This window comes from Pan paniscus, chromosome 4 (assembly GCF_029289425.2).
Source record: "Pan paniscus chromosome 4, NHGRI_mPanPan1-v2.0_pri, whole genome shotgun sequence".
Classification (NCBI taxonomy): domain Eukaryota; kingdom Metazoa; phylum Chordata; class Mammalia; order Primates; family Hominidae; genus Pan; species Pan paniscus.
In genome coordinates this window covers 47862561-47883926 of record NC_073253.2, presented here as the reverse complement: position 1 = coordinate 47883926, position 21366 = coordinate 47862561, and the positions used below count along the sequence as shown (strand labels likewise).

The 21366-nt window shown below is 36.2% G+C and overlaps 1 protein-coding gene across 9 annotated transcripts in view; it reads left to right on the top strand.

The window, feature by feature from the left end:
* The window catches only part of ERBIN (erbb2 interacting protein), a 151062-nt gene that overhangs the window by 112897 nt on the left and 16799 nt on the right, over window positions 1-21366 (top strand). For 6 of the 9 annotated variants that reach the window (XM_008952779.5, XM_063604434.1, XM_003827441.6 and 3 more), the window contains 6 exons: window positions 952-1073; window positions 2015-2188; window positions 4236-4421; window positions 6547-6661; window positions 8334-8517; window positions 10966-12511. In XM_008952779.5, coding sequence (XP_008951027.1) covers window positions 952-1073; window positions 2015-2188; window positions 4236-4421; window positions 6547-6661; window positions 8334-8517; window positions 10966-12511 — 2327 coding nt within the window. Of the gene's footprint in view, window positions 1-951; window positions 1074-2014; window positions 2189-4235; window positions 4422-6546; window positions 6662-8333; window positions 8518-10965; window positions 12512-12645; window positions 16363-21366 lie in introns of those variants that run through there. The other 3 variants (XM_008952780.5, XM_008952782.5, XM_055112344.2) reach the window with 2 other exon arrangements.

Sequence of the window (21366 nt, the reverse complement as noted above, 5' to 3'; positions counted from 1 at the left end):
ATTGACCATATTTGGGTATTCCAGGAGTTTCTGGGGTTCTTTAAAGCTCATTTTGGGTACTTGTAATCTCTCTGTTTTGAGTAAAGGATAGTCATTTTCTTTTAAATTTGTGATTTTATTTTGTATTGCACAACTATGGAATGATATAAATAGTTGAATGAATTAATTTTTAAGCCTTATGTATTTTTTAGATGCCTAATAGTAACAAAAAACTGAGAGTTGTTTAATCTTTGCTTTTGATATTACAGGTTGAGTATCTCTTATCCAAAATGCTTGAGACCAGAAGTGTTTCAGGTTTTGATTTTTTTTTGACTTCGGAATATTTGCAGAATTCATATCAGTTGAGCCTCCCTAACCCAAAATTCAAACTATGCCAAAATCCAAACCTTTTGGAGTGCTGACACAATGCTCAAAGGAAATGCTCATTAGAATTTTTTGCATTTTGGATTTTTTGGATTAGGGATGTTCACCCTATATATCTGATAGAATATATAAGTGTTGGGTTTACCTTAAAAGTTCCATTATTTTTACATTTTGATATAGAAAATATATTGTAAGAACTTTACTTAGTATATAATCCATATTATGTATAATGTTTAATACAGTGATGAAATTGCATTTCTACCATAGCACCTTTTAGAGCACTGCCCAAAACCATATATCTATGGTGTTTTAATTGGTAGATTCTCTTCAGGAACCCTTCTGGTAAGAAAACAAGACGAATCAGCTTCAGGGAAGAAAGGATATGTGATTGACATTGTAAAGAAATCTTACATGGACATTATAAAGAATCGGCCAATGCATTAGGATTTCTAATTTCTTGCATTGACCATTCTTAACTATTTTAGACTTATTGTAGTGAACATAACTCATACAGAAATTATGAGCAAGTGATAGTTTTCCGTAACTACAGTAAAATATAGTAGGTTTTTGTTTTTTACTTTTCTCTAGTTATGTTTATATCAGATAATGAAAGTTTTAACCCTTCATTGTGGGAGGAACAGAGGAAACAGCGGGCTCAAGTTGCATTTGAATGTGATGAAGACAAAGATGAAAGGGAGGCACCTCCCAGGGTGAGTCTGTTCTTTATTCTTTAAAATTTGAAACAAGTCTGCTGATATTTAAGTTGGTATTATATATACTATGATGTCTGGGGATATAACAAAGTATTGAATTTATTCCTTGTCCTCAAGGCACTTGAAGTGTTATTGATTCCAAATATTTCAGACATGAAAGAATTTGGGAACAATATAAAACTATGTGATTTAAAGCTAAATTTCATAGTATATATAAATATAAGAGGAAAATGTTATTATAGGCTAGAGAAATTAACCAGCACTTTATTTCAAATTAGTACCCTTTATGTTTAACTTCAGTTTAGCTGACTCTGCCCCCACCATATTCATAATGATTATTTTCTCCCCTTTCCCTTTCTTTAATGATTTATTTTTATAAATCTTAGAGATAAAGAACTCTTTGTTATGAACATTTTGTTTCTTTATGGAATTGAAAACATGTCACAGTTGTAGGAGTAGTAAATACATATTTTTTAGTTACTTAATGAATGTAATTATTTGCCCCTTATACAAACTTAGCTGAATCTCAGAAAATGACAGGCTGACCTTGGAAAAATATGGCTCTTGGTATGTGAGACATAAATATACGAATATCTGAATTTTATATATACGTAGATGAATAGCTGAAAAATGTGTATCTGTTTCAAAGCTAAGTGACACAATTTTTGGCAATATTCATACTATATATCTCTAAATGGAAATATTTGAGTCTGATAAAACTTTTAAAACATTGAAATTTACTGCGAAGTCTTATTATTTTGTTATAAAACCATATTTTTATCAAGCCTAAAATGCCTTCAAAGCCTATCATCTGTCTTCACAGTTATCCCTATGAGCTTGATATCTAATGTAATTCAGATGGGTTACAGATTAAATTTTGTTTGAGATTGACATTAGAAATATTTGTACTTCATATTTTACTTATTTTATTTCTCTAGGAGGGAAATTTAAAAAGATATCCAACACCATACCCAGATGAGCTTAAGAATATGGTCAAAACTGTTCAAACCATTGTACATAGATTAAAAGATGAAGAGACCAATGAAGACTCAGGAAGAGATTTGAAACCACATGAAGATCAACAAGATATAAATAAAGATGTGGGTGTGAAGGTTAGAAAATTCAAAAGGATTAACCAAAGCCTATTTCAAGTTCTTATTTTTAAATGACAGTTGATATAGTGCCCCTTTTCATGTACTCTGAATGTGCAGTCATGCACCACAGAATGATATTTCGGTCGACATGCTCACATACATATGATGGTGGTCCTATAAGAGTATAAGGGGCTGGGCGTGGTGGCTCACGCCTCTAATCCCAGCACTTTGGGAGGCCAAGGCAAGCAGATCACTTGAGGTCAGGAGTTTGAGACCAGCCTGGCTAACATGGTGAAACCCCATCTCAACTAAAAGTACAAAAATTAGCTGGGCATGGTGGTGGGCACCAGTAATCCCAGCTACTTGGGAGGCTGAGGCAGGAGAATCGCTTGAACCCAGGAGGCGGGGGTTGCAGTGAGCCGAGATCGCACCACTGTGCTCCAGCCTGGGTGACAGAGTGACACTCTGTCTCAAAAACAAAAAATAAGAATATAAGGGAGATGGCTGGCCATGGTGGCTCACCCCTGTTATCCCAGCACTTTGGGAGGCCGAGGTGGGATGTTCACTTACACCGAGGATTTGAGAACAGCCTGACGAAGGTGGTGAGACTGTTTATACAGAAAGTTTGAAAAAAAAAAAAAAATTAGCTGGGCTTGGTGATGTGTGCCTGTTGACCTAGCTATTTGGGAGGCTTAAGCAGGAGAGTCACTGGAGGCCAGGAGTTCAAGACCAGCATGGGCAACATAGCAAGACAACCTGTCTCTACAAAAAATTTTAAAAATTATCAGGGCATGGTGGCATGCTCCTGTAGTCCTAGCTACTTGGGAGACTTGAGGTGAGAGGATCCCTTGAGCCTAGGAGTTCAAGGCTGCAGTGAGCTATGATCATGCCACAGCACTCCAGCATGGGTGACAGAGCAAGACCCTGTCTCAAAAAAAGAAAAAACGTGTAATGGAGCTGAAAAACTCCTATTGCCTAATGATGTCATAACACAGCTTTCCTATATTCAGATATGTTTGCATACACAAATACTTTCTATTGTGTTAGAATTGCCTATAGTGTTCAGTACAGTAACATGTTATACAGGTTTGTAGCCTCGGGGCCATAGGCTATATTACATATAGCCTATATGTAATATAGTATATGTATATGTATATGTATGTATATACATATAGTATATGTATATGTAATATTACATATAGCCTATGTGTGTAGTAAGCTATACTGTCTAGGTTTGTGTAAGTACACTCTGTGATGTTCACAGAGGAAAAAAATCACCTAATAAATTTCTCTGAACATATCACTGTTGTTAAGTGCCACGTGACTGCACTTGCAAATTTAAGGTTTTGTTCTCAGCTACCTGAACTGGGAAACAAATAATCAGTGAAGTCCATAATTACTATCATTACCACTCTGGCTATAGAATGTCCAATTGACAGTGTAGTGTCAGCATAGCCTTTAAAAAAATCATTGTCTGAACAAAGAAGATAATGAATGCCAGAAAAATTATTATTATGGAAATTTTTCCCCCTGTTAATATTGGTCCATTTTACCTAATTCTCATTTTAAATGTAATTGCAATGACAGACAGTTGGCATTTCCCTGCGATGTTTCAGAAACTTTCACAAATCCCTAAATGGTATGTATATTCCTTTAGGACTTTGCCACACACACATTATTGTATCACAGAAACAAAAGTTTTACCATGTCATTAGAGTTACTGTACAGTCCACAATGAGCAGAAAACAATTTTAACCATCCGGAGTTGAGTTTGCTGAGCTAAGTGACTCAGTTGTCCACACTTACAAGCCTTGGCAGCTTCTAAGAGGAAAGTAACCTTGGCTAACTTTTAAATTTTAATGTGGCTCATGGATCTTTGGGGGCCACGTGCTCCTAAAATGAGCATTTTATCTGTGAGTGTCACAGGTTTCTATGTTTAAAGTTTTCATGTTTGAGATTAGTCCAGAATTGGAAGTTGGCAAATTGCTTACAAATTTTTATCTGAACTTTTAAAATAGATATAAAACTTAAAGAATATAAGCTCTTTATCTTTTCTTTTACTTAGACCTCAGAAAGTACTACTACAGTAAAAAGCAAAGTTGATGAAAGAGAAAAATATATGATAGGAAACTCTGTACAGAAGATCAGTGAACCTGAAGCTGAGATTAGTCCTGGGAGTTTACCAGTGACTGCAAATATGAAAGCCTCTGAGAACTTGAAGCATATTGTTAACCATGATGATGTTTTTGAGGTATGATTTTATGATTATTCTGGAGCAACTATAAGAACTTTCAATTTAATATTTTATTGTTGCTAAATAAAGACCTGATATTGATTGTAGAAAATATGTTAATGCATTCATCATTGAGAAATTTCATATCTGCAAAAATATCACTCACTTGTCACTTTAAACTTACAAATTATTATGCCCTTTGTATTCAGATGTTTATGCGAATTAGATTATAGATAGTCTAGGCTACTGTAAAATACATAATTGCTTTTATTTCTGTAACTTAAAAATGAAAAGACTACTATAGGCATACCCAATTATTTAACTTATTTATGCATTTATCCTTGAAAGTGAAAGATTTTTTGGTTGAATGTCTGAGACAGTTTTTAGATGTGGAGTTTCTTCTAGTGGATAAATAAAAGCTGGAACTTTTTTTAAAAAACAGCTTTATTGAGATATAACTCACATATCATACAAATCACTTATTTAAAGTATTCAATTCAGTGGCCTTTAGTATATTTACCAAATTGTGCAGCCATTACTGCAGTCACTTTTAGAACATGTTTCTCACCCCAGAAAGAAATTCCATACTCTTTACCTGTTACTCCTCACTCTTTATCCCCTTTGGCCCTAGGCAACCAAAAATCTACTTTATATGCCTCTGTAAATTTGCCTATTCTTGACATTTCATTTAAGTGGAATCATACAATATGTGGTCTTTTGTGCCTGGTCTGTTTCACCTAGCATAATGTGTTCAAGTTTTTCTATGTTATAGCATATATCAACACAGCATCCATTTTTATGACCGAATAATACTACATTGTGTATATCCACCCTTTGTTCATCCATTCTTCAATTAATGGACATTTTAATTATTTCCACTTTTTGGCTGTAATGAATAAGTCTGCAGTGAATTTTTGTGTACAGGTTTTTGTGTGGATATATATTTTCATGAATGAAAAATGATTGCACCATTTTATATTCCCTTCATACACTGCTAGTGGTAATGTAAAATGGTGAAGCTGTAACTTTTTAATATGAATATCTGAAGTGTTTCTGATTTATAGCTGCATTGTTCACTGCAGTACATACTAGCTACAAGTGGCTATTTAAGTTAATACATCTTCATCCCTAAAATTTCAAAATGCATTCAAGCACACCATCTCTTTTCCTGGTTATCCTGTGAGCTGTCATTTACAACAGGAATAATTTTTTAAAAAAAGGATGGTTAATATCACTCAATACGCTATGGTATGCACTGAAGCTAATGTAACAGGCTGTGAAAAAATTATTAGGTTTGTTACAGTGAACTTATGACTCATTTAGTGTAATTTCTATGTGTAAGGCACTGTGTTTAGAGCTAAGGTGGCAGAATGGATAAGTGGATATAGGGATTTAAATGAATGCAAATATATATAATTAAGGATAGACTGTGCTAAGTGTGTTAGAAATGTATTAAGTTAAAGAAATTTAGGAGAAAGATTTATGGCTGCCTTGAGAAGGGGGCATTTCACCTGTGTTTTGGAAAATTTTAATTCGCAGATACAGGAGAATGGAATGAAATGGGGAAGGAATGATGAGAGCAAAAGAATGGCATTTGGAACATATGGAAAATAACATTTTATGTTACTGAATAACATAAAATGTTATGTTATTAACATTTTATGTTACTGAATAAGTCAGAGACAATATTATGAAATAAGATCAGTAGAGTAGACAGGGCCCTGATTACGAGGCTCTGAAAAGCCAAGCTAAGAAGTTTGAACTTAATGTTCTGTAGTCTTGAGGAGCCACTAAAGGCTTTTAATAGAGTGTTACTCTAATTCATAGAGCTATATATGGTTGAAAGTTACTATAGTTGTAAGAATATTATAGGAGATGCAGCACGTGAACATCTCAGTATAAAAAAGGGAATAGAGGAGCAGTATCCTAATGTTTGATTAGGATAATGGTGCCATGAATAGGATAGAGGTACAAATTGTACAAACAGTCTTGGAAGGACTGGTTGTATTTTATTGCCGTATCTTGAAAAGGTTTAATATGTGTTTATAATATTTGTTTTCCCTTTAAAGTCTTATGACTTAATATTTATTTATTTGAAGAAACAAAAATTTAATTTTTATCCCCCTCACCCCCTTTTCACTAGGAATCTGAAGAACTTTCTTCTGATGAAGAGATGAAAATGGCGGAGATGCGACCACCATTAATTGAAACCTCTATTAACCAGCCAAAAGTCGTAGCACTTAGTAATAACAAAAAAGGTTAGATGTTAAAGGAAAGTGCTAAGAATAGAAATTGCCTCAATAAATTTATAAATTTTTTTGAAATAAATTTCATTGAATATTATGTTATTTGATACATTTTAGAAACAAATTTTTAGACATGGCTTTCTGAAAGGTTCTCTTTCCTTCTCTCTCATTTTTAGGGAAAGTCCTTGATAGTCTTTTCTTTCTCCTCATGCAAATTTACTTATAAAGGCATGGACTTTACCGACAGATAAACATGGATTGTTCATTTCTGCCACTTATCTGCTGTGTAATCCTTGAGTTAATTTTATCCATGTGTACATATCTGATTTGACATACAGTGAGGCTAATGAAGGATTTTTGCATCAAATAGGCTAGATAATGTATCTTTTAGCACAGTACCTTATGTATAGTAGGTGCTCGTTATTTTATTGATTCTATCACAAAACATTTTTTTACACTCCGTCCAACCTCTGCCAGCCATTCTTTCATATAAGACAAATCTTAGACTCTTAGAGATCTTGAAGGATATGTATCCCTTCCCTCACCCCTCCCCTCTAGCACCTGAGTATCTTTACATCATCTTCCTCAAATGTTTAGCCGTTTGTCTTTATGGCATCAATGATACTTATTATCAAGGTGGCCCTTGGATAGCTTGGGTTCATTTTGTAGTAGTGATACCTAGAATTTGTTGAGCACTAATTGCTTAGGTACTATACTAAATATTTTACGTGTTATTATCTAATTATCACAATAACCCCCATGATGAGGTGGAAGTGGAGTGTATCTAAGAAAGAACTTAACAACCATCTATTTTAATGGTTAAGTTAAGAGCTCAAAACCTAAATACACTGAGATCAAAGTTAGAGTCCCATTTGCTACTGTTAACTGTAAATACAATCCGGACTACTTGAGCTGTGCTCCTAAGATCTCAGAACATCAAAGATATCCTTAATTCATATAATCATCTATGGATATGTCTATATACACTATTTCTGTGATTTGGCTAGAATTCAGTTAAAAAAAAATTTGTAGCACTACTTTAGAAAAATACTACTTGTTATACTACCTATTATAAAATATGAACACTTGTCTGTTTCTGTTCATGTAATTGCTACACACACAACCACCTTACATACTGAGAGTTTACCATTCATAAACAAGTTTATGAAATGTTTTAAAAACATTAAGAAAGAGCTGACCTTTGAAAATTCCTTGATTTGTTTGGTGATTATGTTTGTGGATTGAATTGCTTATTTTTATTAGAGTAGATGGGAAAAAATTCCATATATGTATGAAATAATTTGTTGCCCAGTTGAGTTCAGAAAGGTTGTAAATGAATTTTCATTATCAGTTTTTCAAATTGTAAACGGGTGAAAAGTATATTCATTGAAATTAACTGACCTTAGAAAACAGTACATAATAATATCACCTTGTCAGTAACTAAATCGAATTCTTAATAACCCCAGCATTGGTTACTTTTTGAAAAATTATATCACCATCTAAAAATTATTTAATCTTTGTATTAGGACTGAATTTTCAGGGGTGCTTCCAATTATCTTATCAATATAATTTATTACCTCATATATAGAACCAGGATGGTATAATTGCCATTTGTCATCACTGAAAAGAATTTCACACAATTTTTGGGGAATTTATCATTAATCTTAAATTTGTTTTGTTTCAGATGATACAAAGGAAACAGATTCTTTATCAGATGAAGTTACACACAATAGCAATCAGAATAACAGCAATTGTTCTTCTCCATCTCGGATGTCTGATTCAGTTTCTCTTAATACTGATAGTAGTCAAGACACCTCACTCTGCTCTCCAGTGAAACAAACTCATATTGATATTAATTCCAAAATCAGGTGTGTGAACCTCTTTTACAGTTTTTTATTTATACAATAAATAGAAGTAGTAAGGCAGATAACAAATACATAAATATATAGGGTTTAATAAATAAATATTATAGAAGTGGTTCCAGTAATATGTTTTATTTCCCCATTTTTATTGCTGATTTTCCATTTAGTTTTTATACATTTCCATCTTAAATTAGATTTTTAAATGGGGAAGAATAGACTAGATTCTCAATCTCCAGTTAAAAAGTTGAATATTTATATATTTTTAGATATGGCAACATAAACAGCATATTTGAGGTAATTTAAGTTGAAAGGAGTATTTTTATAGTTAGAAATGCAGAATCATTTTGAGGGGCTGCCATTAAAGGGTTCATTCAGATACTCTTGACTGGTGGTGTATATTTGGCTTAGGCTTAATTTTGTAGGACACACTCACTGAGAGAGAGATAAATGTTAATTTGTATAGCCTGGAATTTAGCTGAAGTCTAAAACACATTTTATTATTTAGGCTCTTGAGAAATTGGTTGTCTATAATGTTGGCAGTGGGTTTGAAAAGAAAAAAAAGAAGAAATTTGGTTATCAGAGTAAGGCCCTGCCATTCTACCATAGTGTTACTCTATCAGCTAAACTCTGTTAGAAAGATGGGGATTGGCTGGGCTGAGCATGGTGACTTAAACGTGTAATCCCAGCACTTCAGGAGGCTGCGGCAGGTGGATGGCTTGAGCCCAGGAGTTCGAGACCAGCCTTGGCAACATGGTGAAACCCCATCTCTACCAAAAAAAGTACAAAAGTTGGCCATGTGTGGTGGCATGTGCTTGTAGTCCCAGCTACCTGGGAGGCTGAGGTGGGAGGATCGCTTGAGCCCAGGAGGCGGAAGTTGCAGTGAGCTGTGATCACACCACTGCATTCCAGCCTGGGTGACAGAGCTAGGCCTTGTCTCAAAAAAAAAAAAAAAAACAGATTGGGGTTGGCTGGATGTGGTGGAATGCCTGTAATCCGAGCACTTTGGGAGGCTAAGATGATAGATTGCTTGAGTACAGGAGTTCAAGACTAGCTTGGGCAACATGGTGAAACCATGTCTCTACAAAAAAATTGGCCAGGTATGTTGGCACATGCCTGTAGTCCCAGCTACTCGGGAGGCCAAGGTGGGAGGTTAACTTGAGCTTGCGAGGTTTAGGCCTCAGTGAGTCATGATCAGGCTACTGCACTCCAGCATGGGTAACAGAATTGAGACCCGGTCTCAAAAAAAAAAAAAAAAAGATTGGGGTTACTACTAAACCAAAAGTTTAATGTGTGGATATTTTAAATAGTCATTTAGAGTTGTTCTTAAATTTCAGGCATATTTAAGTAAAATTTGTATATATTAATGTGTGTTGTTGGAAAAGGGAGGTGAATTTTATGCCTGAAAATGAGTTTAGGTACCGTGTAATTATAATCACAATCAATCATTTATTTCTATTCTTTGAATTTGAGGCTATGAGCTGCTGTTTAAAATACTAATTTTTATAACCTGCTAGATATTATCGTATTAATTTGTTGAATAATAAAATTTTATTTATTGTTGGGAAAGCGGTATGATATTTTCTAAATCCTGCTTTTAATATAATGAAATAAAGCCTAAGCAAGGAATACAGCAACACCTTTTTGTGCTGTATTTCTAGTAATGAAAGTTATCTTTTTTGTAATGGGAAGACCAGTATTAGGGAATTTTTGTGGAAACATAACTTGAATATGTATACAAGAGGACACAAATACTTAATATCACAGGTAGAAATAAAATATTTTGTATAAATTTGGAATGACACATTTAAAAGTATTTATAAAATACAGCTAGCTACTTAGAAGAGTGATTAGACTTCATTTATCTTTCTATGCCTTTTACATATTTGATGTTAAACTTTGGACAATTATTCAGTTCTTTGCTTTGTACAATTTTCTTACCTATATATTTGAATGTAATAACAACTGTGTACTTCGTTAACTATGGTTAATTTGGTTAATAATGTAAGGCTTCAAAATTAACTGTAAAAATGTCCTGTGCTCTTTACTCCACTATTCATGTTACTAGCTTTCTCTCCATATATCTGCCCTCCCTCAAGCATTTTGCTTTTTTAGCACATTCATGAAAAGATGCAGCAAAGATTAAAAATTCCACTTTTATTCATAGTTCAGCCCTTTAAATTATTTTGTGACAAATCAGATTGAGTGTATTGATGAAAATTAATCTTGGTATTATCTATGAATTTTAATTGTATTACTTGTCTCCAACTGAATATAAAGCTCTATTAACTATTAAGATAATATTTTTAAATTACATGCTTGATAATAAATGCCTTTTGTCTTTGACTTTTATTAACTTTTTTAACTTGTCTACCTACACAATTTATTTATTAATGTTCCCTGTTACTAAGAAAACTCGGCTTTATTATGTTTTTCATAAAATTATCTTTATTTTAGGCAAGAAGATGAAAATTTTAACAGCCTTTTACAAAATGGAGATATTTTAAACAATTCAACAGAGGAAAAGTTCAAAGCTCATGATAAAAAAGATTTTAACTTACCTGAATATGATTTGAATGTTGAAGAGCGATTAGTTCTAATTGAGAAAAGTGTTGACTCAACAGCCACAGCTGATGACACTCACAAATTAGATCATATCAATATGAATCTTAATAAACTTATAACTAATGATACATTTCAACCAGAGATCATGGAAAGATCAAAAACACAGGATATTGTGCTTGGAACAAGCTTTTTAAGCATTAATTCTAAAGAGGAAACTGAGCACTTGGAAAATGGAAACAAGTATCCTAATTTGGAATCCGTAAATAAGGTAAATGGACATTCTGAGGAAACTTCCCAGTCTCCTAATAGGACTGAACCACATGACAGTGATTGTTCTGTTGACTTAGGTATTTCCAAAAGCACTGAAGATCTCTCCCCTCAGAAAAGTGGTCCAGTTGGATCTGTTGTGAAATCTCATAGCATAACTAACATGGAGATTGGAGGGCTAAAAATCTATGATATTCTTAGTGATAATGGACCTCAGCAGCCAAGTACAACCGTTAAAATCACATCTGCTGTTGATGGAAAAAATATAGTCAGGAGCAAGTCTGCCACATTGTTGTATGATCAACCATTGCAGGTATTTACTGGTTCTTCCTCATCTTCTGATTTAATATCAGGAACAAAGGCAATTTTCAAGTTTGATTCAAATCATAATCCCGAAGAGCCAAATATAATAAGAGGCCCCACAAGTGGCCCACCATCTGCACCTCAAATATATGGTCCTCCACAGTATAATATCCAATACAGTAGCAGTGCTGCAGTCAAAGACACTTTGTGGCACTCCAAACAAAATCCCCAAATAGACCATGCCAGTTTTCCTCCTCAGCTCCTTCCTAGATCAGAGAGCACAGAAAATCAAAGTTATGCTAAACATTCTGCCAATATGAATTTCTCTAATCATAACAATGTTCGAGCTAATACTGCATACCATTTACATCAGAGACTTGGCCCAGCAAGACATGGGGAAATGTGGGCCATCTCACCAAACGACCGACTTATTCCTGCAGTAACTCGAAGTACAATTCAGCGACAAAGTAGTGTGTCCTCCACAGCCTCTGTAAATCTTGGTGATCCAGGCTCTACAAGGCGGGCTCAGATTCCTGAAGGAGATTATTTATCATACAGAGAGTTCCACTCAGCGGGAAGAACTCCTCCAATGATGCCAGGATCGCAGAGACCCCTTTCTGCACGAACATACAGCATAGATGGTCCAAATGCATCAAGACCTCAGAGTGCTCGACCCTCTATTAATGAAATACCAGAGAGAACTATGTCAGTTAGTGATTTCAATTATTCACGGACTAGTCCTTCAAAAAGACCAAATGCAAGGGTTGGTTCTGAGCATTCTTTATTAGATCCTCCAGGAAAAAGTAAAGTTCCTCATGACTGGAGAGAACAAGTACTTCGACATATCGAAGCCAAAAAGTTAGAAAAGGTAATTGAACATGAGTTTTTCATTATTTTCTTTATAAACTTAATTATTTTCCTTAAAAATAATTGGCACTCTTTGTTTACTAAACCGGATGAAACAAGATTCTCTGAATTACTGATTATCTCTTTATATTCTAGGTGTTTTTCTCTGGTACTGGGAATAGAGTTCCAAATTTAAACTCAGCCAGGACAATTGGGATGATAGTGTGTGTTTCTATCTTCTCCTTCACTCCCCACTGTTTCTAACAAAAATGTATTAATTTCATATGTTTATGTGTCTGTCTCTTTGAGATTGTGCACACATACTAAAAATACACGTACCTCTGTTTAGCATTTTCTGAACTTTGCTATTAATAATTGTTATCTAAATTTAAAAAATAGTTTACTATATAGTTAAGACAATAACAAAAAATGTATTGCAAATGTAAATATTTCATCTAATATTTTTTCCCCAGTCCACAGTATATGAACTAACATTGTCACTGACACAGATGGCTTCTGGCATGGCATTTATTCTTAACTTTTCTGAATTTCTACATTTCTGACCTACTTAAACTCAGTTAAGTGTTTCTGTGGCTCTAGTGTTGCTTAGCAATAGTTGATAAAATAACTAATGCTCGTGTTCAATTTATAATTTTATGTGTAGATGTTCATCTTTTGAAAGGAGTTAAAAATGTAGATACAGATATATATCCTTGTAAAACCAATATGAATGCCATAGTCATATGGCCCAAGTGTACAAGACATGATTTTTCTTTAAGATTTAACTTTATACTTACTCACTAGATTTTACCCAAGCATTATCTTTCTTTCTTTATTAAATATAAAATGTGTTCTTAAAAACAGGTGAACATACAACTTCAATTAGCCATTTTTAAAAATTCCTTAAATAAAATTTTCGGAAATGCCTAAAATATATTAGTACCTCATATCAGTTTACATGAAATCTCAGCCTATAATTGTTCTTTTTAGTGCAGTCCTCAACTTTAAATGAACTTTAAATAGGTAAACATCCACAAGCATTAGGCTACTTCATTCTCATCTATGCATTTTATTTCATCTAGTAACTCTGTACACACTGTTGAGGCTATTTGAACTTTTGTGCTTTTTCTAAGGCACTTGGAAATTTCTTAAGCAGAAGAGTAACATAGGTGTGTTTTATAAATAAATTTCTGGTGACGTTGTGGAACTAGATTTTAGAGGAAGAGGCTGGAGTCAAAGAGATTGAGTTATGATGCCGTTTAGTAATCTAGATAAGAAATGAAATGTGAACTTTTATCAGTGCAGTTAAGACAAATGAGTTCAAGAGAGAGTTCTGAAATAGACTTTTAACAAGAGTTTACTTCTGATTGAATATTCCTGTAATCAATCAGAAAGGAAAAGGGATAAAGCTTGAGATTGTGCCTTAAATAACTGGTTGTTGGGAATGTCTTTGGCTATTAGTGGACATAGACGAGGAGTAGGAGATTTGGAAGAAGAGATGAGTTTGGTTTTTATGTTCTGTGTAGTTTTCATCTTATATGGCTGTTCTCCTACTCCTGTCTGACAGATATACCTGGATTTCAGTACATAAGAAGCAAGTAGTAACTATCTCATTGTTCAGTGTGCCAATCCGCTTTTTTTTTTTAATTGCCTGAAATATTTTCATATTTTGAAATTCACGGTACGGGTTCTTGAAGAGTATATGACAGTAGTTTCCTAGTTGTTTTCACTAGTAATTTAGAGGTGTGAATTAGTTGATTGAAACTAAAGAGAAGCCTTATGAGAAAAGAAACAGGGCAAACTGTGTCTGAACACAAATCTGCAGCTGATAACTCCCATTTTCAAGGATATCATACTTTGAAATTACGAGGGGTGCTTCTTCTCTCATCATTTGCTTGCCCAGACACCTGCCTTCCAGACCACTAGTTGACTACACTGTAGTATCTTCTAGCTCATCAGTTGGGAAGCATTTCTAGCAAATACCAAAGTATATATCCTGCCGTTACCATAGCTCTACTGCATTCCTTTTAGGATATTTTATTCTCCATGTCTTTCTTAAATGTATGCTGTGTTTGCCTGTTTCAGTTCTTAAAAAGTATTCACATGTGAGACTGCTTTTACCTAACATACGTGAAAGTTTTATCTTAAATGGATTCATGTTTTATAAGCCACATTTTTAAAATAATTTAAATTTTTAAAGAATTACTTTCAAAAAAATTTTTTAAAAAGCATTTAGAGAGAATTTTAGTCTTAACAGTTCCGAATCCTAGCTGTGCTGCTCAGTTAGCTACTTGGACAAGTAACTTTGACTTTCCTTACCTTGGTGGATTCATGTGTATGTTAGGTGCAATGAAAGGAACTACTAGGATTGTTTAAAAATTAGATGGGTTAATACATGCAAAGCACTTAGAAGGGTACCTGACACATATAACTAAGTGCTAAATAAGTGTTTATTGCTATTATCTTCATCCTCATCATCACCATCTTTTAAATACAAAGAAATTATCAGCTGATTAAAGTTATTTTTTTAAAACAGCAGAATATTGTGCAATAGGTTATTTTATGATGGTAAAATAATTATTTTTCTTAAAAATGTATAGTTCATAATTTTAAAATATAAACAGATTTCATACATCAAAGATTAAGGCTTTTTTTATTATTATACTTTAAGTTTTAGGATACATGTGCACAACGTGCAGGTTTGTTTCATATGTATACATGTGCCATGTTGGTGTGCTGTACCCATTAACTCGTCATTTAGCATTAGGTATATCTCCTAATGCTATCCCTCCCCCCTCCCCCCACCCCACAACAGTCCCCAGTGTGTGATGTTCCCCTTCCTGTGTCCATCTGTTCTCATTGTTCAATTTCCACCTGTGAGTGAGAACATGCGGTGTTTGGTTTTTTGTCCTTGTGATAGTTTGCTGAGAATGATGGTTTCCAGCTTCATCCATGTCCCTACAAAGGACATGAACTTATCATTTTTTATGGCTGCATAGTATTCCATGATGTATATGTGCCACATTTTCTTAATCCAGTCTATCATTGTTGGATATTTACGTTGGTTCCAAGTCTTTGCTATTGTGAAGAGTGCCGCAATAAACATACGTGTGCATGTGTCTTAATAGCAGCATGATTTATAATCCTTGGTATATACCCAGTAATGGGATTGCTGGGTCAAATGGTATTTCTAGTTCTAGATCCCTGAGGAATCGCCACACTGACTTCCACAATGGTTGAACTAGTTTACAGTCCCACCAACAGTGTAAAAGTGTTCCTATTTCTCCACATCCTCTCCAGCACCTGTTGTTTCCTGACTTTTTAATGATTGCCATTCTAACTGGTGTGAGATGGTATCTCATTGTGGTTTTGATTTGCATTTCTCTGATGGCCAGTGATGATGAGCATTTTTTCATGTGTTTTTTGGCTGCATAAATGTCTTCTTTTGAGAAGTGTCTGTTCATATCCTTCGCCCACTTTTTGATGGGGTTGTTTGTTTTTTTCTTGTAAATTTGTTTGAGTTCATTGTAGATTCTGGATATTAGCCCTTTGTCAGATGAGTAGGTTGCAAAAATTTTCTCCCATTCTGTAGGTTGCCTGTTCACTCTAATGGTGGTTTCTTTTGCTGTGCAGAAGCTCTTTAGTTTAATTAGATCCCATTTGTCAATTTTGGCTTTTGTTGCCATTGCTTTTGGTGTTTTAGACATGAAGTACTTGCCCATGCCTATGTCCTGAATGGTATTGCCTAGGTTTTCTTCTAGGGTTTTTATGGTTTTAGGTCTAATGTTTAAGTCTTTAATCCATCTTGAATTAATTTTTGTATAAGGTGTAAGGAAGGGATCCAGTTTCAGCTTTCTACATATGGCTAGCCAGTTTTCCCAGCACCATTTATTAAATAGGGAATCCTTTCCCCATTTCTTGTTTTTCTCAGTTTCGTCAAAGATCAGATAGTTGTAGATATGCAGCATTATTTCTGAGGGCTCTGTTCTGTTCCATTGGTCTATATCCCTGTTTTGGTACCAGTACCATGCCGTTTTGGTTACCGTAGCCTTGTAGTGTAGTTTGAAGCCAGGTAGCGTGATGCCTCCAGCTTTGTTTTTTTGGCTTAGGATCGATTTTGCAGTGCCGGCTCTTTTTTGGTTCCATATGAACTTTAAAGTAGTTTTTTCCAATTCCGTGAAGAGAGTCATTGGTAGCTTGATGGGGTTGGCATTGAATCTATAAATTACCTTGGGCAGTATGGCCATTTTCACGATATTGATTCTTCCTACCCATGAGTATGGGATGTTCTTCCATTTGTTTGTATCCTCTTTTATTTCATTGAGCAGTGGTTTGTAGTTCTCCTTGAAGAGGTCCTTCACATCCCTTGTAAGTTGGATTCCTAGGTGTTTTATTCTCTTTGAAGCAATTGTGAATGGGAGTTCACTCATGATTTGGCTCTCTGTTTGTCTGTTATTGGTGTATAAGGATGCTTGTGATTTTTACACATTGATTTTATATCCTGAGACTTTGCTGAAGTTGCTTATCAGCTTAAGGAGATTTTGGGCTGAGATGATAGGGTTTTCTAGATATACAATCATGTCATGTGCAAACAGGGACAATTTGACTTCCTCTTTTCCTAATTGAATACCCTTTATTTCCTTCTGCTGCCTGATTACCCTGGCCAGAATTTCCAACACTATGTTGAATAGGAGTGGTGAGAGAGGGCATCCCTGTCTTCTGCCAGTTTTCAAAGGGAATGCTTCCAGTTTTTGTCCATTCAGTATGATATTGGCTGTGGGTTTGTCATAGATAGCTCTTACTATTTTGAGATACGTCCCATCAGTACCTAATTTATTGAGAGTTTTTAGCATGAAGGGTTGTTGAATTTTGTCAAAGGCCTTTTCTGCATCTATTGAGATAATGATGTGGTTTTTGTCTTTGGTTCTGTTTATATGCTGGATTACGTTTATTGATTTTCATATGTTGAACCAGCCTTGCATCCCAGGGATGAAGCCCACTTGATCATGGTGGATAAGCTTTTTGATGTGTTGCTGGATTCGGTTTGCCAGTATTTTATTGAGGAGTTTTGCATCAATGTTCATCAAGGATATTGGTCTAAAATTCTCTTTTTTGGTTGTGTCTCTGCCTGGCTTTGGTATCAGGATGATGCTGGCCTCATAAAATGAGTTAGGGAGGATTCCCTCTTTTTCTGTTGACCGGAATAGTTTCAGAAGGAATGGTACCAGCTCCTCCTTGTACCTCTGGTAGAATTCAGCTGTGAATCCGTGTGGTCCTGGACTTTTTTTGGTTGGTAAGCTATTAATTATTGCCTCAATTTCAGAGCCTGTTATTGGTCTATTCAGAGATTCAACTTCTTCCTGGTTTAGTCTTGGGAGAGTGTATGTGTCAAGGAATTTATCCATTTCTTCTAGATTTTCTAGTTTATTTGCGTAGAGGTGTTTATAGTTTTCTCTGATGGTAGTTTGTATTTCTGTGGGATTGGTGGTGATATCCCCTTGGTCATTTTTTATTGCGTCTGTTTGATTCTTCTCTCTTTTCTTCTTTATTAGTCTTGCTAGCAGTCTATCAATTTTGTTGATCCTTTCAAAAAACCAGCTCCTGGATTCATTGATTTTTTGTGGGTTTTGAAGGGTTTTTTGTGTCTCCTTCAGTTCTGCTCTGATCTTAGTTATTTCTTGTCTTCTGCTAGCTTTTGAATGTGTTTGCTCTTGCTTCTCTAGTTCTTTTAATTGTGATGTTAGGGTGTCAATTTTAGATCTTTCCTGCTTTCTCTTGTGGGCATTTAGTGCTATAAATTTCCTTCTACACACTGCTTTGAATGTCTCCCAGAGATTCTGGTATGTTGTGTCTTTATTCTCATTGGTTTCAAAGAACATCTTTTTTTCTACCTTCATTTCGTTAGGTACCCAGTAGTCATTCAGGAGCAGGTTGTGCAGTTTCCATGTAGTTGAGCGGTTTTGAGTGAGTTTCTTAATCCTGAGTTCTAGTTTGATTGCACTGTGGTCTGAGAGACAGTTTGTTATAATTTCTTTTATATTTGCTGAGGAGTGCTTTACTTCCAACTGTGTGGTCAATTTTGGAATAGGTGTGGTGTGGTGCTGAAAAGAATGTATATTCTTTTGATTTGGGGTGGAGAGTTCTGTAGATGTCTGTTAGGTCTGCTGGGTGCAGAGCTGAGTTCAGTTCCTGGATATCCTTGTTAACTTTCTGTCTCGTTGATCTGCCTAATGTTGACAGTGGAGTGTTAAAGTCTCCCATTATTATTGTGTGGGAGCCTAAGTCTCTTTGTAGGTCCCTAAGGACTTACTTTATGAATCTGGGTGCTCCTGTATTGGGTGCATATATATTTAGGTTAGTTAGTTCTTCTTGTTGAATTGATCCCTTTACCATTATGTAATGGCCTTCTTTGACTCTTTTGATCTTTGTTGGTTTAAAGTCTGTTTTATCGGAGACTAGGATTGCAACCCCTGCCTTTTTTTTGTTTTCCATTTGCTTGGTAGATCTTCCTCCATTCGTTTATTTTGAGCCTATGTGTGTCCTTGCATGTGAGATGGGTTTCCTGAATACAGCACACTGATGGGTCTTGCCTCTTTATCCAATTTGCCAGTCTGTGCCTTTTAATTGGAACATTTAGCCCATTTACATTTAAGGTTAGTAGTGTTATGTGTGAATTTGATCCTGTTATTATGATGTTAGCTGGTTATTTTGCCCATTAGTTGATGCAGTTTCTTCCTAGCCTTGATGGTCTTTACAATTTGGCATGTTTTTGCAGTGGCTGGTACCAGTTGTTCCTTTCCATGTTTAGTGCTTCCTTCAGGAGCTCTTTTAGGGCAGGCCTGGTGGTGACAAAATCTCTCAGCATTTGCTTGTCTGTAAGGTATTTTATTTCTCCTTCACTTATGAAGCTTAGTTTGGCTGGATATGAAATTCTGGGTTGAAAATTCTTTTCTTTAAGAATGTTAGATATTGGCCCCCACTCTCTTCTGGCTTGTAGAGTTTCTGCCGAGAGATCAGCTGTTAGTCTGATGGGCTTCCCTTTTTGGGTAACCTGACCTTTCTCTCTGGCTGCCCTTAACATTTTTTCCTTCATTTCAACTTTGGTGAATCTGACAATTATGTGTCTTGGAGTTGCTCTTCTCGAGGAGTATCTTTGTGGCGTTCTCTGTATTTCTGAATTTGAATGTTGGCTTGCCTTGCTAGATTTGGTTAGTTCTCCTGGATAATATCCTGCAGAGTGTTTTCCAACTTGGTTCCATTCTCTCCATCACTTTCAGGTACACCAGTGAGATGTAGATTTGGTCTTTTCACATAGTCCCGTATTTCTTGGAGGCTTTGTTCGTTTCTTTTTATTCTTTTTTCTCTAAACTTCTCTTCACGCTTCATTTCATTCATTTCCTCTTCCATTGCTGATACCCTTTCTTCCAGTTGATCGCATCAGTTACTGAGGCTTGTGCATTCGTCACATAGTTCTCGTGCTGTGGTTTTCAGCTCCATCGGGTCCTTTAAGGACTTCTCTGCATTGGTTATTCTAGTTATCCATTAGTCTAATTTTTTTTCAAAGTTTTTAACTTCTTTGCCATTGGTTTGAACTTCCTCCTTTAGCTCGGAGTAGTTTGATCTTCTGAAGCCTTCCTCTCTCAACTCATCAAAGTCATTCTCCGTCCAGCTTTGTTCCGTTGCTGGTGAGGAGCTGCGTTCCTCTGGAGGAGGAGAGGCGTTCTGATTTTTAGTTTCCGGTTTTTCTGCTCTGTTTTTTCCCCATCTTTGTGGTTTTATCTACCTTTGGTCTTTGATGATGGTGATGTACAGATGGGTTTTTGGTGTGGATGTCCTTTCTGTTTGTTAGTTTTCCTTCTAACAGTCACGACCCTCAGCTGCAGGTCTGTTGGAGTTGACTGGAGGTCCACTCCAGACCCTGTTTGCCTGGGTATCAGCAGCAGTGGCTGCAGAACAGCGGATATTGGTGAACCGCAAATGCTGCTGCCTGATCATTCCTCTGGAAGTTTTGTCTCAGAGGAGTACCCGGCCGTGTGAGGTGTCAGTCTGCCCCTACTGGGGGGTGCCTCCCAGTTAGGCTACTTGAGGGTCAGGGACCCACTTGAGGAGGCAGTCTGCCTGTTCTCAGATCTCAAGCTGCGTGCTGGGAGAACCACTACTCTCTTCAAAACTGTCAGACAGGGACATTTAAGTCTGCAGAGGTTATTGCTGTCTTTTGTTTGTCTGTGCCCTGCCCCCAGAGGTGGAGCCTACTGAGGCACACAGGCCTCCTTGAGCTGTGGTGGGCTCCACCCAGTTCGAGCTTCCCAGCTGCTTTGGTTACCTACTGAAGCCTGGGCAATGGCGGGCGCCCCTCCCCCAGCCTCGCTGTGGCCTTGCAGTTTGATCTCAGACTGCTGTGCTAGCAATCAGCGAGGCTCCATGGGCGTAGGACCCTCCGAGCCATGTGCGGGATATAATCTCCTGGTGTGCGGTTTGTTAAGCCCGTTGGAAAAGCGTAGTATTAGGGCAGGAGTGACCCGATTTTCCAGGTGCCATCTGTCACCCCTTCCTTTGACTAGGAAAGGGAATTCCCTGACCCCTTGCGCTTCCCAGGTGAGGCGATGCCTCACCCTGCTTCGGCTCAGGCACGGTGTGCTGCACCCACTGTCCGGCACTCCCCAGTGAGATGAACCCGGTACCTCAGTTGGAAGTGCAGAAATCACCCGTCTTCTGCGTCGCTCACGCTGGGAGCTGTCGACTGGACCTGTTCCTATTCGGCCATCTTGGCTCCACCCAATTTCTCGATTAAGGCATTTTTAAAAAGTGAAGATAGTCTCTGTATGTTTAGCTTGTAAAAATTTGTTTTAAATACCTATTTATCAAGGATGTTGATCT